The sequence below is a fragment of the Cynara cardunculus genome (genome assembly GCF_001531365.2).
Source record: "Cynara cardunculus var. scolymus isolate 2C chromosome LG 2, CcrdV1, whole genome shotgun sequence".
Classification (NCBI taxonomy): domain Eukaryota; kingdom Viridiplantae; phylum Streptophyta; class Magnoliopsida; order Asterales; family Asteraceae; genus Cynara; species Cynara cardunculus.
The window spans coordinates 3,033,262-3,051,599 of NC_037529.1; the positions used below are offsets into that span (position 1 = coordinate 3,033,262).

The 18,338-nt window shown below is 34.4% G+C and overlaps 1 protein-coding gene across 2 annotated transcripts; it reads left to right on the plus strand.

Moving 5' to 3' along the window:
* Window positions 1-1,329: 1,329 nt before the first annotated feature.
* Window positions 1,330-14,442, plus strand: LOC112507634 (DNA-directed RNA polymerase III subunit RPC5). 2 transcript variants are annotated; one of them, XM_025112285.1, is made up of 16 exons: window positions 1,373-1,416; window positions 1,815-1,855; window positions 2,082-2,529; window positions 3,172-3,240; window positions 3,362-3,466; window positions 4,110-4,178; window positions 5,295-5,450; window positions 5,906-5,953; window positions 6,301-6,407; window positions 6,495-6,566; window positions 7,081-7,132; window positions 8,562-9,148; window positions 10,152-10,358; window positions 10,562-10,682; window positions 12,763-12,851; window positions 14,196-14,442. In XM_025112285.1, exons 2-15 carry the CDS (start codon window positions 1,818-1,820, stop codon window positions 12,829-12,831), a joined length of 2,148 nt encoding a protein of 715 aa, XP_024968053.1. In that variant the 5' UTR covers window positions 1,373-1,416; window positions 1,815-1,817; the 3' UTR covers window positions 12,832-12,851; window positions 14,196-14,442. The 2 variants fall into 2 exon arrangements, with proteins under 2 accessions (XP_024968054.1, XP_024968053.1); XM_025112286.1 differs by lacking the exon at window positions 1,815-1,855 and having other exon boundaries at window positions 1,330-1,416.
* Window positions 14,443-18,338: the final 3,896 nt, after the last annotated feature.

Sequence of the window (18,338 nt, forward strand, 5' to 3'; positions counted from 1 at the left end):
TAATTTTTTATAAAGATAATAACTAAGTATTATGTTAAAACTCAATGATTATCCTAATTATATTTTAGATTTTTTATATTTAACATGGGATGTTTATCCAATATTTGATTATGTTTATCCAATATTTGATTATTTTTTAAACTCAATGATTATCCTAATTATATGTTTATCTAATATTTGAATTATCCTAACTGCAGATAAACATAATCAAATATTGGATAAACATCTCATTTTAAATATAAAAAATCTAAAATATAATTAGGATAATCATTAAGTTTTAACAGAATACTTAGTTATTATCCTTATAAAAAAATAGATTATTAAACCTAAATTAAATTTGTTTGTTATTATCTTTCTAATTAAAAAAATTGAATTAAGAAAATTACACCAAAATATAATAACTTTTAAAAAGATTAATTTGATAGTGATATCTATATTTTTTTTTTCAAAAATTTATTATATTTTCAAATTTATATTTTATTTAAAAATAAAAATATTATCGTTTTCTCAAAACTACATAACACCATATTATATTGACATAAAAAACGAATAAAACAAAACACTGAAATCAAGATGTGTCTTGATGCATTACACGAATGCTCTTCTAGTTATATTATAAAACATTTGACAAAAACTCTTAAAAACCATTTTTTATGCATTAAATATTGTTTATAAATTATTAAAGTTTCATTTCTAAATTCGTGTAACTAACTGCTGATAAACATAATCAAATACATGATAAACATCAATTTTTAATATAGAAAATCTAAAATATAATTAAGATAATCATTGGGTTCTAACAGAATGTTTAATTATTTATTTTTATAAAAAATTATATTATTAAACCAAAAATAAATTAATTTGTCATTAAATCTAAATTAAATTATAATAAAAAATTGAATAAGAAAAACGAAAACTATTAAATAGTTAATTTGATATTATTATCGATTTTTTTTTTACAAATTTTATGTTATTTTTAAATTTATATTTAATTTAAAAATAAAAACATTATCGCTTTCTCAAAACCATATAAAATTATATTATATCTATGAAAACAAAACATAAAAACTAAATATTAAAATTGAGATTTATGTCGTGAATACCTTTCTAATATTTTATAAATAAAAAATCTATTGAAATTAAATATATTTTTATTTTATGTTGTGTCGTCCAAATCTTCTTTTCTAAGGAAAGGAAAGAAAAGAGAGAAACCCGACCCGGCCCAATCCCACCGTCGCCTTTGTAAAAAAGTTATATGGCCCAACAACCCAAATCCAAGCTTCACTAATTACATTTACGCTCACGAATTCACGAATTCACGCTCCCGCCCACAGCCTCACGCCAGACGCCACCCGCCACCCGCAACCGGTGACCGTCCGCCGTTTCTCACGAGTCACGTCCCTGCTGCTCACGTCGGTATGGTTTAGTGATTCGTTGTATCATCTCTATTTTAGGGTTTAATTATTTTTGCATCGACTTTGGTATGGTTCTATTGTGATTAAGCCCTTAAGATTTACGGTTTATTTATTTATTAATATAATCATGCTTTTGATTTTATATGATTCTTGCAAATGGATCATGATTTAATGTTGATAGTTCTCTGTTTGTTGGCCAACTTCTTGGTAATCAAAATTAACCACAGATAGTCGGTATGAAGAAGATTTTTTGTTACACTTTAACTTGAAGTTAGGCGTTTGATGAAACGCTTCAATGACAAGAAGTTCAATGTCTTGTAGAAATTTCACTCGAGTGTGTGTTGTCCACAATATACTTTACATGGCTTCTTTGATAAGTACTGTTTATGTCTTTGGTAGGTTATGCATCGACTAGGTGTGGTACTTAGTTTCTATGAATGGTATGTGATTTGCGGTGTGATTAATGTAGAAATTTCAACTGCATTTTTTGTTTTATAAACTCCATTATGGCTAATAAATATGCTCTCATTCCTTCTCATGAACATGAATTATAACTACAATGGCAAATGGAGAACAGGAGAAGCGTAGAAACCCTAGTTCTTTGATATATCTTATGGTACCAAATTTTGCTGTTTGAAATCATCGTACCCATTGCGTTCTTCATAGGTCTCTACATAACGATCTTCCGCTTGACGACTACACAATGGACATCGACTTTGACGACCTTGATGGTCCGTCAAAGGCTCCGGTGACGAAGGCTGGGAAGTTCGCCCCTAAAAACTCCAAGTTTAAACCAGCTGCTAAACCCAAGCGTGAACAAAAATTATCGGTTCCGTTACCGGAATCGAATCCTGTCACCATTCCCAAGGTTGAGTTAGATGATTCAAAGCCGCCTCAGCAGGAGCCACCATCGATTGACTCAATTTACTCCAAGACTGAAATGGACCAACCCTTGCACACTGATCCTACTTCCCATGATGCTAACGGTAGTGTGAAAATGGATGCTGATGCTACGGAAATGGAAATAGATAATGAGCAGGAACCAGATGATGGGGATCGAGTTGTTCGAGAAATTGATGTTTTCATTACCTCTTCAGTTGATGCTGATTCTAAGGTTAACCATTACGATTCCATCAATATAACAAAACAAATCTATTTATTTACCTTTTCAAGTATTTGAGGAATTTATTTATATCTTCGAAAAATCAAAGTTATGTCATGACAAAGATGCCTGTTTCTTCGAAGTTGAAAAATGTAGTCTATTAATACTATCGGATTCAAGGGTAACCATACCTGAGGGTTAAAACTTAGGGGTTGTTTGGCTAATCGCTTACGGATTAGAGCTTATCGGTAAGAATCACCACTATAATTTACTTTATCGGGTAAGATTGTAGTCCATCAAAGCATTATCCTTTGCAACAATTTACCCAGTAAGTGCTTACCGGGTAAGAGTCGTCACCCTCACTTACCGGGAAGACTCTTCATCCTTATCGTCGCTCTTACCGGGTGAGATTCTCGGCCCTTCCCATGTTCATCCGGTAAGGTAAATGACCCCGTAAGCACTTAACGGGTAAGCATTTAGTAAACGGCCCCTTAGTAGGAACCAGGACGGAAGTCCCAACCACTTGAGAAAGCCTTGTTGGATGTAGTAATATAAAAATTACGAGTATACAAAAGAAGAATTCTCATATTCAAATGCATTGGAGCAGGTTACTGATTCACATGAATGTTTAATGATATTTGTAACTTTCTACAGGTATATGTCTTGCAATATCCTTTGAGGCAAAGTTGGCGGCCTTATGAACTAGAGGAGAGGTGTGAGAAGGTATTTATACAACACTTAATCTTTGCATACATCTTTTTAATATAAAGATTTGTGTTGTTGGATGGATTTTAGTTCTGATTTATCTGAGATGCTAATGTATTTGGATAATCTATTTTTGCAGGTTCGGGTGAAACCAGAAACTGCTGAAGTGGAGGTTGAAATGTCTGTTCAAGTTGATTCCGAAAATTTTGATGCTGATGCTGATGACAAAGCAATGTCAAAGCAGGTTTGTGTCTTTGTCTCAATATTTATGTAGTGGGGAAGGTCATGTATTAAAGGCGCCATGCAACGACACAGGGAGAGTTGAACTAGAATAACAGGTTAGAGGGAATGTGCATAAAGAGATAAGTCACAAGATCCGTGGTCGAGACTTACTCTTTGTAGTATATTATCATCAACACATATGGATGTATTTTATATGTATGTGGATTTTTGTTGAACGAGGTTATTTTTTGTTGCAAACCATGGTAAATTAGTAGCTAATTGGACGATTCTAGTCTCTGCCACCGAGGAATGATACAATAGTAGCTTAGTGGATGAGCTTAAGTTAGTAACTTATTCTATGCTTGTGTGGAAAAATATATTCAGTGGTTTCAACTTCAGAGCATGAGTGTTCACTAAACCTAACTTAAAAGAAATAATTATAACCATTTGCACGCTATTTTATATATCATGGTTGTCATGTTGTTACCTAGACTACAAGAGGTTTTGACCTTTGTGCTTGTTTTTACTAAGAGCAGAATGTTGTTAACTTTAGGATTTTGATTCTTGTGTTCCTTCTTCTTTCCTCTTCTGGTTGTCTTTTGCTGCATCTTTTCTTTATGTCTTCCTAATTCTTTTTGTAATATGATGTTCTCAATTACATTTAGGTATTATCATCTTCATGGAAGCCACCACCAGCAAATGGTTATGCTGTCGGGATTCTGGTGGGCAATGAGGTGTGTCTCCCGTTAACATTCACCTTTTATGCTGAGCTTAGAAAAACGCTATATTTACATTAGTTTTTTTTTTACGGTTCTCTCGTGGTGTCATCATCTTACATTCAGTGTTTTAAAAAGCATTAAGTCGTCAAGTGGCCTTCTAGCACTTAATCCCCTTTAACTTGTATTTAAGCGGAAGCATAAACGGTTCATATAGAAAATGCAGGATATAACTAATTTTGGATCATGTACACATATGATAACGAAATGGAAACTAAATGGTTCATTTGAATTAGAGTGTAATCATTTTTGATACTACATTATTTTTATACAATTACTCTTCTGAATCTCTAGTGTCATTTACCACGGATGTCAGTTACTTAAGAATGATTTTAAAGATTCTCTTCAAGTATGCTTAATTCTATATTCAGTTCTGATTATAGTGGCGAGGAACACAACTTCTAGGAAGGCAATCAAGGGGCTGTTTGGTTGGTTTTCCATCCAAGTGCTGTATGGATAAAGTTGTCTGTGTGGATTAATATGACTGTATAGATTGGGAGGCTTTTTTTAATAAATGGAAGGAGCGTTTTTTAATTGGGAGGGGAAGGTTTGGGAAAAAACTTGGCTTTCTACATAAAGCTCCCCTCCAAAAGCTTACTTATAATAAGTCACCTTTCATATTATTAAGCCACTACCAACAATTATGTATAGCTTACCGAATAAGCTGTGAGTCTCATTACGCTATTAACAAACAGGGCCTAAGTGGCCTTAGGTGGTGATGGTGTAAGGGTGGATTATCATCTGAATCAAAAGAGCGTTTAGCAAATGATCTTAGTGATTTTGTTAGTATTTTAGAAGAAACGGTTCAGTATTACACATTCTTTCGACCAAAAGTTCATCTAATTAAAACTTCATCTATATGTCAATTTGAGCGGGCTCAGTGCACCTAACATTCAGTTAGGTTCAACTTTTTTTGCTATGAAAGTACGTTTCATCTTACTCTTACATATCATGACTATTTATGCTAAAGGTTAATTGGTTTCAATCATCAAGGATTACAAGGAGGTTAGGTATTAAATGGAAGTTGTATATTTATGTAATGACGTAATGCTTCCTTCCCAATTTTGTTTGCAGTTGCACCTCAACCCTGTTCATGCAGTTGTGCAGCTCCGGCCGTCAATGCAACATCTTCAACATCCATCGAAGAAGATGAACGCAACTCGTGATGAGGACATGATTGATTCGGCAGACATCAAGAGTGAAAAAGCTATAAAGCAACCCAAGAAACAAGTTTAGTATCTATTCCATCTTGTTGGAGTCCCACATCGGCTAGACTTGGACCATTTCTCCGATATATATGGGAACTTCCTCTTTATCCTTAAGGGCTCTTTGTAGCATGATCTGGGGATTCCACATGTTCCCATGTTTTATCAGAGCCAAGGTCTGCACTCGAGGGACTCGGCACTCTGGCTAGCCCCCTCTCGACACCCTGGGGCAATATGTGTTCCTGTATATATGTTGGAACTTTCCCTTTCTCCTCAAGGGCTCTTTGGGAGAGTGATATGGGGGTTCCACATATTCTCACACCTCTCTTAAAAGTTAAAAGCTCATGCAATATCTATTCTCTTGTGTTGCCAGCATCTACCATAATCACAATAAAAAGGTTGAGCAGTGGTGAAAATCATGAATATCTTTTACGTAATCTTAGTGAGGTTAATTCTGGTTCTTTGATGTTAATTATTCAGAGCAAGCCACCAGGACCTGTCAATGAGCAAAATGAAAATACTAAAGAGGTATTAAACATTTCGTTTCCATTTATGTTAAGTTTTGTTGGTTCTTTTTCTCATTGGAGGAATATATAGAACACATTAGATGTGTACCCCAAATTCCCACCTATCAGTTGTTTGTTTACCCGTTACCGTTAAGACTTGACAACATATTGCTTTTCATGTAATATTTTTGAAGTATATAATATATATGTACTGCAAATATTCACACACACTCACCTTTCGTGACGTTTGAACCCTTGACCTCCAGGAAGGCTGTGGTAACCTGGGTACCACTGGACTAATGACCCCTCGGTTTCTCATGTAATTTGGTTATATATTTTTTCATCATCTTGATAGATTATCTTTTTCAGCAGTGGATTCCTCTCAAGTACCATGGTGCAGCGAGTGAACTGTCAGATACATACATCGGAAAGATGGTTGCACAACCAACCTCTCAAATACAATTTTCCATGAGCCCGTATGTCAACTATGCTGATTTGAGTCAGTTTCTGCTATTGAAGAATGTCTATCACTCACAGCTTGTTTTATGTTTTGTTGGTTGAAGGTCTGATTATATTGACTCCTTATGTCCTGCCACTTCAAATGACAAACTCAGATCCAAAGGTCCATCTAGAAGGTGTGTACTCAGTTCCTCCTATTGCTTTTATTATCATTATTGTTGTTATTACTAGTATGAAAGTGCGCGCACACACACATATCTCGTCATAGTTATGCTATGCTCAGCTGTAACAACTTGTCCCACTTGAATAGAAAATGAGATTCATGAGCTCCTTATAAGCCTCAAGTTGTGGGCTACCAATAACTTCTAGTCATCTACCATGGTTTTAAGTTGGGTTTGAAGTTATTGGGACAACCTGCTTTGGGCTTTGGGGTGTTACAAATGGTATCAGAACCCATCCTTGTACCACTGGGATGGTGGTGCTGCAAACCACATCGGGTATGATGAGTCCTCGAGAGGGGTGTGTTTGTAACATCTTAGGTAGATCGCACATCGACCTGCTTTATAGCTTAGCTTGTGCTTAGTTCCAGAATTTATTACCGCAAATGGAAACAAGTTCCATTTTTTTTATTACGGAAGAGAATCTTACAGTTTATCAACTTGTGAGATATTTTGGTTGATGATGTTTCAGTTCTTTGCTCAAACTTCCGCTAGAAGAGCGTTACAAGACTTGGCTTTCTGAGGTTAGTGTAACCTGTGTCTGTTTTCTTGTATGCATTCTGCAAACGCATCTGTTCATTGAAAAGGTTTATAAGAAGGTATTAAAATACATAAAAATGTCATTAAAATACTTGGTTATCATACAATTAATCAAATATCAATTGTCTTTTTATTATTTGAAGACTTCATTGTTTATTGAATTTGGGATAATGCATAACAAAAAAGATTAATGGTTATACCCAATGGATATTAGATGGATTGAATGCACGATTACCGGACCTGCATCTATCTACTAGGGATGGCAACACGCCGAGTTCGGGCCGGTTATTTGCATCCATCCCCGAAACCGATAATGAAAACCGTCCCTGTAAACGCCCTAATCCCCGTCGGGGATCTTAACGGGGATCTCCATTAGGTCCCACGGTTTCTCTGACCCTCCTTGGGGAACCCATTAAGGGTAAAAATCCCCATTCTCTGTTGCTTTCTTCGTTCATCGTTGGTTATCCCCGAACCCGAAAAATTGGAGATTAATTTGAAGGTGAGGCCGTGAAGGTAGGAAACTGTAGTAAAAAACGAGAATTACAAGAAGATGGTAGTAATAGGGATAATTTTTTGTGATATATATACCAGGCCAGGCAAGTGATGACCGTCCCCTACAGGGGCGGACTTAAAGACATGATTGGGGGGAAAGGCCCCCACTAAAAGATCAAAATTTTATGTAATTTAGGTAAAAAAATATTTTCTCTTATATGCTTAGTTTCCCAGAGTCATTTACAACGGTGGCCTCCAGTGACCCAATCCGTTTTGATGAAACCCCAATTCCCTTGCTTGACAGTTGTTCCCCCCACACATTAATTCTTTTGTTACCATTAGTTGATGGTTTTGTTAAATATATTTCTATTTCCTGTTTTTTTTTTAATTTAAAGATAAAATCAATTTACCTAACCTAAATTTTATACATGCTCAAACTGGTTCATCTAGAAGGAAATTAAATAAAGTAAATAATAGTATAATTTGCTATTTGGTTAACCAATATGGTAAAAGAATCCAAACTGAACCTTACATTATTCGGTTAATCGCACCGTTTAACTCACACACTGAATAACCCCAAACCGTTTTGGTTTGGGTGAGATTCGGTTTTGGGTTTTTTTATACCCCATTCACCTAAGTTTCTGGATCCACCACTGGTCCCTGAAACCTATAAAATCCCAGAATTCGTCCCCAATCACCGCCCCGTCCTAGAAAAGTAGCCCTGAACCTGACCAAAAAAACCAGTTCTCAGTTTTCACCGTTGGTTTCGTTTTTTTGGCATCCCTACCATCTGTAGTTCAAATATATGTTAACGGATAGAAATAATATCCATTTTGTTGGGCTTGTTCATGATTATACATTAAATGGTTTAGGCATTATTTAACATTAATTATTGTTTCATCTATTATGATTTTTCACCAGGGTCCTCCGGTACATCGATTTACCGCTCTTAAACACCTAGCTCCGAATGACAATGATGCAGATATTTTCAGAGTTCTCCAGAGTCATGCACAATTAGTTCAAGGATTGTGGGTTGCAAAAAGTAAACTGAAATATAAGAAAGATGTAGGAAAGGAAGTTCTGCTCAGAAATTATGTACTGCTTCAGTTTAGCAAAAATCCCCTTTTTAATGAAATGCAGCTACCTAAAATACCTTCATTCAGCGAAACAATTAAAGGCATATTGGATGAATTTGCAACAAGAAGAGATTCTTGCAGGGATTGGAAATTTAAAGAGTGTCCAGATGTTTCATTTATAAAAGATTATCCCGATGTTGTTCAAGCACAAAAGAATATTTGGGATCTCGTGGAGCCACAAATAAACGAGTTTATATTTCGGCAGAGCTCGAAACATAGTATTGGGGATAGGCGGGCTACATCAAATAGTACCAATGATGTTGTACCAAAAACCACTAACGTGCCACCTTCTAGGACACCGATGCTAGATGAAGCTCGAGAAGCATTACCAAAGGCCCTTCAGAAAGTTTTTCAAGCTTACAAGGTTTGCAGGTAAGCTCATTGTCTTCATTTGTTTGATTGTAGAATTTTTTTTATATACAGCAATATTCGTCTTCTTACCGTTTTCATAAAGTTCAGATAGATGGCCTACCGTTGTTCATAACTGCTATGACTTATTGTATACCCTCCTTTCCAAAATAGATGCCCACAATGAAAAAAAGTAAAAAACACACCGTTTTAGAAATGTGTAATTATTACACTTTTTAATCAACTAAATGACTATTTTACCCTTATTAATGAATTTCTCCGTCTCATAATTAAGGATAAAATTGGACTACGACAAACTAAAATAGAAATGTGGACACTTATTTTGGGGGGGATTGAGGGAGTTAGCAAAGTAGGTCTGCAATTTCACAACGTTGTGTTAGAAGATCTAGGAGCCGTTTACCCAAACGCTAAGAGTTAACATTCTAACTTGCTTTACCGAGTAAGATTGCAGTCCATCAAAACGGTATCGTATGCACCAATTTACCTTGTAAGTGCTTACCGGGTAAGAGTCGTCACCCTCACTTACCGGGTAAGAGTCGTCACCCTTATCATTGTTCTTACCGTGTATGATTCTCGGCCTTTGCCATATTCATTCAGTAAGGTAAATGATCTTGTAAGCGCTTACTGGGTAAGCATTTAGGGGCCGTTTACCCAAATGCTTACCCGGTAAGCGCTTACCAGGAAGCTTCAACACTATCACTTACATGCTATTACTTACTTTATCGGGTAAGATTCTAATCCATCAAAACAGCGTCATATGAAACAATTAACCCGGTAAGCGCTAACCGGGTAAGAGTCGTCACTCTTACTTATTGCGTAAGACTCTTGGTCCTTGCAATCGCTCTTACCGGGTAAGATTCTTGATTCTTGTCATGTTTTTCCGGTAAGGTAAATGACCGGGTAAGCCCCCACCGGGTAAGCGTTTGGTAGACGGACTCTTAGTATACTACTACCTCTTTCTTGTTCCCTTTACCTTTTACTGAACTGCTTAAATATATGACAACAGCTTGAACCAAATACGCCAAAGATTGCGGGATATGGCAGTCTCGGAGAACACACACCGGAAGGGGACTCGAGAGGCGAGAGCTGCAGCTGCAGCTGCAGATGCTCCTCAGGAGGAGCTTCAGAAAACCTTAAATCAAGTTGCCGTTAACATACATGGGTCCTTTGTTTCAAGATCATCGCCAGATCATCCTCAATACGATGAATTAAGGTTTAGTTCTGATTGGAGTCCTACATCTGCTAGACTTGAATATATGTTGGAACCTTTCCTTTCTCCTCAAGGGCTCTTTTGGAGGGTGATATAGGGGTTCAACATTCTCGCATTTCTTATCTTCTTAACCTTTAACTTAACAAGGTCATTTGGTTTATTCTTAATTCTAATATGTTTTTGTTTGGTTTGGTTTGTTTTTCTAGGAATATTGTCATCAACCTTTTTCTTGCTGAAGGACCCAAAGGGAGGCTAAAAAAGGCCTCCATCTATGCAGCTGCAAGTGTGAAGCTGAATAGGGAAATAACTAATGTTGAGTATCAAAAGGTCAGATTGCTTCATGTGACATTGTTCTTATATTTTAATATTTAATTATGCAATATTGATTCACATCGAGGGTCAAATAAAAATCTGTCATCTAGGAACTATATAGAGCTTGTTAATCAACTAGTAATGTCACTGGGCTGACTTCACTTACAGTTCATTACATTCGCTTGTTTTATATGAACTATAATAAAGAGGGACTAAATCATGGCAAGAGCAAGTCTTTTGTCCTACATTAGTCTATAAAATCCATAAGGGTGTGTCTGGTACACCGGATAGGATAGAAGAGAACAGTGATTACTATTCCACGCTCGGTAGAACTTTTATGTGGAATAGAGACAGGAACAGAGTGGAACAGGCGTGTTCCACACCCACCCAATGGAACAAGGTGGGACAAACCTATATTTTACCAACATAACTTCAAAATAAAACCTAATTCACTTCTAAAACAGCAAACACGCCTCCCTTTTTACATTTTCTTCATCTTTAAATTTTATTTATTGTTTTTTATGCTCTTTAAACTTTCACTTCACTGTCCTCAAAATATTATTTTTATACGGTTTCTATATTTTGATTAATTTTTGTAATTTATTGAATAATAATAATAATAATAATAATAATAAAATATAAAAAAGTATAAAATAAAAATTGAAAACTACATGCACTTTCTATTTTGGTGTCAATTTAATTGTTCTGACGAAAATTTTCTAATGATATATTTTGTTATAAAAATATTTATATCATTATAATTTAATAAATTACATAAATTAATCAAAATATATAACATATATAGACAATTCATTAGGTGTAAATTGGTCATTTTATCTGTTATGTTATGTCCAATTTTGTCTTACCAAACATTGAACAACTTTTTTGTCCTGTTTGGATACCAAACACACCCTAAGGGAGCGTTTGCATGAGGGAGCAGTTGGTACGCAGGACTGGACAAGACAACAAAAATAGGTGGAACAAAATTGATGGAGATGGGACAAAATTGGTAAATTAGTGAAGTACCCATGATGTCAAATCAAAACCCTAAAACCTTCCACAATTCTTTCGCCCGCCCACCTCACTCGTGCCTGTCGGGTGCGAAACAACTATGGGGCTGTATGGGGGCTCTAGAGTATATAACATCCATCCAATCTTGAATCAAGAATCAAAATTTACTAGATTTGATCCCAGAAAGAGGGAGGAGGCTAAGGGGTTGTTCGGTTGTGGCTTTATAAGTTGTATAGTCTATATGGCTTATTCGGGCAGCTCATGACTTAATCGGTAAGCTAAAAAACTACTCATATACACTCGGTCATTTATTGATCGATTTATTCCCTTTTTACTCTTCCCCTTATTTCGTCTTCTTCTCCCTTTATATAAAATCAACCAGCCATTTGTTAAAATATTTCACCATTTTTTCTCTCTCTGCGTCTTCTCCTTCCTTCTTCTAGATATTAGAGATCTCTCAAGCTTCAAAGTTCAAACCATCAGCAGCATAGTCGCTTCTCTTGTGTCGTTGCTCCTTCGATTTGTTTTTTTTAAACCTAAACCTTGATTTCGATCTCTATTCTTTGCAGATCTGGGTTTTGTACATTCTCTGCTGGTTGTTTTTCAGCTAGAAATTGATTTTTCATTTAGATCTATGCCTTGAAACCTCAAAGATGGAGGGCAGAGTTGAAAGCCCACAGTGGAGAAGGGTGGAGGAGATGCCAATAAATTGATTTTTCATTTAGATCTCTGCATTGAAACCTCAATGATGTTGTTCCTGAGTTAAGGAGATGCCAAGAGAGAATTTATTATGATATATAATATAATCATGGTTCTAAATAAAATTAAATTCAACTATTATGTTGGATCAAGTTGTTTTAATCTAAAAAGCATTTGAATTATTATTTTTTCATCATTAGAAACAATGTTTTTATCAAACAACTATTTTCTTTAGACAAAAATATAGACTGAAGGGTAAAATGGTCATTTCTGACATTCAGACTGTTTATTCAGCACAACAACCAAACAACTTATCTGTTAATATACTAGCTTTGATTGGACCATTTGTGCTTTAGCGTAGCTGATGATGCATTTGAACTTGCAGGTGTTGAATGAACTGTGCATTTCACAAAATTCTGCATGGATCTTGAAAAGTGGGGATAGTCCAACATAAAGATGTATTTTTCTCATCTGGTAAGCCATAAATTATGTGCAAGATACTTTAGATTAATACCAATTTGAAGCTGTGGTTTCACGACATAGGTGCACATGTTTTCCCATTATGGGACGTTTACTAAATGTTTGTAGGTAAGTGCTTATCGGGTCACTTTATCTTATTGGATGAACATAATAAGGATTGGGAATCTTACCTTGTAAGAGCGATGACAAGGACCGAGAGTCTTACCCGATAAAGTGAGATTGACGACTCTTACCCGGTAAGCAGCTTACTGGATAAAAATGTTGCATATGATGCCGTTTTAATGGATTATAATTTTACCCAAGCAAGTTAAATGAAAGTGTTTCACTCTTATGAGTAAGCGTTTGGGTAAACAGCCCCTAACTGTAGCACATACCTGTTCTAAATTGTCTTAGGGGCCGTTTACCCAAATGCTTACCCGGTAAGTGCTTACCAATAGGAGTCAACACTATAATTTATTTTGATACGTAAGATTTTAGTACATCAAAACATATCGAATGCAACAATTTACTGGGTAAGCGCTTACCTGGGTAAGAGTCGTCATCCTCACTTACCGGGTAAGACTCTCCATCCTTCCATTCGCTCTTACCCGGTAAGATTATTGGCCTTTCTCATTTTCATCCGATAAGGAAATTTATGCGTTAAGCACTTACCAATTAAGTGTTTAGTGTTTAGTAAACGGCTCCTTAGGTGGGCCGTTTACCAATACGAATCGGGTAAACGCTGACCGGGTAAGAGTCACCACCTTCACCTTATTGGTAAAAGATTATTGGCCATCAAAATATCATAGTATAAACGTATCTTACCCGGTGAGCATAAACTGTGTAAGAATCACCATCCTCACTTAGGGCTGTTTGATTGGTTTTTCATTAACTCATGTATTGATAAAGCTGTCTGTGTGGATTAATATGTGTATATTGATTGAGAAGGGTGGATTAATATGTATATATAGATTGAGAAGGTTGTTGTTCAAAAGGGGTTTTACATAGATGAAATGAGTGTGCTTTTTAATTGGGAGGGGCATGTTTGAAAAAAAACTTAGTTTTCTGCATAAAGTTCCCCTTGAATACTTACTGAAAAGGCCACTTTCTAAATCATTAAGCCACTACCAAACAGTCATGAATGGCTGATCGAATAAGCTGTGGATTGCCGGTAAAGACCATCATCTTTGATCGGGTAAGCGTAAGAGGCGATAAGTGTTTAGTAAACAACCCCTTAGTTTAAAATTTCAACGTTAATCTTGATTTCGGCGTAAAACTGTATCCACTATAAACCATGTAAGAAAGCTATCGTTCTTCAAGGACCAAGTCTAATTAATTGTTGTTGTTTGATGTTTCCAGGTGTCGGGTTGAACCATGTTATCGCTGGTGTTCTTCTGCAACAATTCAAATGATTTTTTTCCCAGGAGTAAATACGGTTACTTTACTAGTCGTAGTAATAGTAGTAGTAGTAGGGATGTTCGTGCTGCAGTTTGGGGCTAAACAACAAACCTTATTGCCTATCTACAAGTTGAGGAGTTACTTACAGAGGTAACAAAGTTTTTGAAGTTTTGAAAGAGAATTGGTTAAAAATAGCTATTTTGAACAATTTGTCCATTTATTAAAAATAATTAAATGGTCCAAATCGACCATCCTTTCGACTGAAAACTACGAAAAGGTTTTGGTAAAAAAAAAGCATAGAAAAGCATTGGTATTTATTAAAAATAATTAAATGGTCCAAATTGACTATCTTCTAGATTAAGAACTAAAAGTAAAGCTGGGAACAGACTGAACGAACATGAATGAAGGCTTGTTTGTGTTCGTTTATTTTAACTTAACCGAACAAACACGAACATAAATGATCGAAATTGTGTGTTTATATTCGTTTGTTAAAAAAATGTGTTTGCTCATTGCTCGTTTGTTAATTGTTATGATGTTAAACGAACATAAACGAAAGAACATAGATGAACATAAACGAACGAAATAGATGACAAAATTATGTAATAAATATTTTATTATAGACTTTATTCAAACAACTTTTATATATTGTTTCTTAAAATAGAGAAAGCTCAAAGTTCATTCTCAGTAATAAGATTGGGTTTTTAGTATTTTATATATACGGCTTTTTTAAGAGTGTATTTAGATGACAAAATTATGTAATATTTTAATAATACAATAAATGTTGAGATCTCTAAAATAAAGAATTTGTTACGGTTGCATTTAATTCTAACTTTTACTTCTCTATTTTAGAGAAACGTTGCTTATGATCAGTACACAGTAAATTTTGAAATGATAAACTTGCTGCTAGCTACTAAATAATATAATAAGTTATTTCAATATCTAATTCACTCGGGTATTAAATTTCCTCCAACTACCCCTCTCCCAAACTACTTTTAAAAAGAGGGCGCTCCTCCGTCATTTCTCCATCGATGCACGCATAAATCTTCATCGGTTCTCCACGTTTGCTCTTCACCATCCATCACAGGGATGTCGATCTTTCTCTTCATCGATTTTCTGTATAATGGTTTCTAGTATACCGATTTCCCCCAACAAGATGATGTTGATAACCAAATGGCCTTTGGACTAGCGGTGTGTGAGTCTTTGGCCTCCTAGGAGATCAAGGGTTCAAACCTCAATAAGGGTGAGGAGGATGTGTGAATTAAATTTTCTCTATTTGCCGTATATAAATATTATATACTTAAAAAAAATGATGTTGATAAGAGAGCTAAGATGTTTATCGACATATATGATTGGAACGGCAAGGTTCTTGCTACTCTGGTACAAAAAGGATACGAGCTTTGGATCATCGGTTTCTAATTCTCCCTGAAATTTGTTCTTCAGAATGATGATGATCAATCGAAGTTACAAAGCTTTGCAAGAAATCTTGAACTTTTTGATTTTGAAATCTACGAGAAAATGATCTGGATCTTGGACTCGATGGGATCGATGAATCGGGTTTGTGAGAAGAGCTGATGATTTTAATTTGCAGACTTTGTCTCTGTACATGTAAATCATGTTCAAAAACTTTTTTTTTTACACTTTGACTCATCTACAAGTTGAGAAGTTGTTACTTACAAAGGTAACGGCGTTTTTAAAATTTTGAAAAAGAATTAGTTAAGAAATAAATATATAAGCCTGAAATAGCTATTTTGGTCCATTTATTAAAAATAATTAAATGTCCAAATCGACCATCTTGTCGATTGAAAACTACAAAAAGGTAATTGGAGAAAAAACATAGAAAAGCATTTGTATATATTAAAAATAATTAAATGGTCCAAATTGACCATCTTCTAGATTAAGTACTAAACGTAAAGCTGCGAACGGATTGAAGGAACACGAATGAAGGCTTGTTTGTGTTCGTTTATTTTACTTAACCGAACACATACAAACGTAAATGATCGAAATTATGTGTGTTTATATTCGTTTGTTAAACGACTGTAAACGAAAGAACATAGATGAGCATAAACAAACGTAAACGAAAGAACGAAAATGAACGAACATAAATGAACATAAACGAATGAAATAGATGAATGAAAACAAATGTAAACGAACGAACATAGATGAATGAAAACAGATGAATAAAAAGCAACCACCATTACACATCATTTTATTCCTAAAAAATAACATAACAAAATAAATCTCAACCGTCCATTTAATTTGATTAATATGTGATTTAATAAAAGTTTTGATTGTTTCATAATATAAAATATTTTTTTTTGAAAGGCAAAAAAAAAGGACAAAGAAGAGAGCTACATCATGACCATCACCCTCATCAAGCCAACCAATATATAAACAACAGATCCTGCAAGAAGCTAGATACAAGAAGATACAAAAATCCAACAAACAAGCGAGAACAAAAAAAAAAACAAAACCGAACAACCCCAGACAAAAGACCGAGGCAAAACCCAAAACAAAGACAGACAAAAAAGACTAAACAAGGTAAGAAGAGGAAGACCAACTATCCCAATTAACATGGAACTTACGATCCCTATTACCCATCTAAAGCTTGGATAAATTTTGAACACAAGGGAATGGGTCTTCACCTTTCTTCTTAATTTCCGCACCATCCTCAGCATGAAGAATTTCATTCCACCACTTCCTAAGTTGAAAAAAGTGTCACAGCGCAAACTGATAAGAAAGTCACTCCAACCTTGCGATGAGTTCCTACTTGTTTGATCAGCATTTTAAAATCAGACACCGAGGATAGACGCGTAGCTTTAAGATCCCACCAGACCCAAATTTTCCTCCAAAGAATACTCGCCACCGAACAAGTAAAGAAACAATGGTCCATTGTTTCAACACCTTTACCACACAGAATGCACTCCAGAGATTGTAACGGAATCCCATAAATATTCAAATTATAATAAATGAACTTTCATCGTTTTCATAAATATCTTAATTGATTGGGTTGCATTGTTTATACAAATATGATGGTTACATTTGAAACGTCCTTTATAAATATATTTGAATACATAAACAGACGTAAACAAACATAAATGAACGAATAATACCATTGTTATGTTTGTTCATTAAACTAAAAAAATGTTCATGTTCTTTCATTTAACTAAACAAACAAAAAAATATGTTCATATTCTTTCATTTAACTAAATAAACAAAAAAATATATGTATTTTTATTTGTTGATTAAATAAACACACTTCCTGTCAAAAAAGTGGGGGTTGATATCTTCACCCCTTACGTCACTTCCCACCCCCTCTTCCTCACATCTTTTTCTCACTCACACCCTCACATTCACCGAATTTTTAAAAATTTTAATTTTAAATTTACATTTCATACCCCTATAATTAGATAATTAATTTACTTTATATCATTTTCTTTTAAAATTTTCATTTTACATCCTTATCAAATTAACACACATAATTATATATCAATTATAACATGTTTAAAAAATACATTTTTATTTTAACAAATTACATCATTATAATCGTCTCGTTAATACCTTCGAAATGAGTCCAATATTGAATAGTTTTTGAATTAATTATATTATTATATATTATATATAATATGAAAAAATATTTTTAATGTTTATATTTTATACTTTTATAATTATTTATTTAATTTATAGTACATAATTTATTTTTTCAATTTTTGTTTTACACCATTATCACATTGAAAAACAAAATTTTATATTAACTAAAACTAGATCTAACAACGAAATTAAACTCTCAGGAAGCATTCTCATACCATTTATTCATCTTGTTCATTTTAACAAGTTACACTGTTATAATCGTCTCGTTAATACCTTCAAAATAAGTCCAATATTGAATAGTTTTGAACTTAATTATATTATTATATATTATATATACTATGAAAAAATATTTTTAATATTTACGATTTATACTCTTATAGTTATTTATTTAATTTATGATACATCATTTATTTTCACGCCATTATCACATTAAAATAATTTTCTACTTTGAGTTGGATTCAAATAATAGTAACCCAATATCAATCCAATACCTACGGTTTGAAAATTTTACAACTC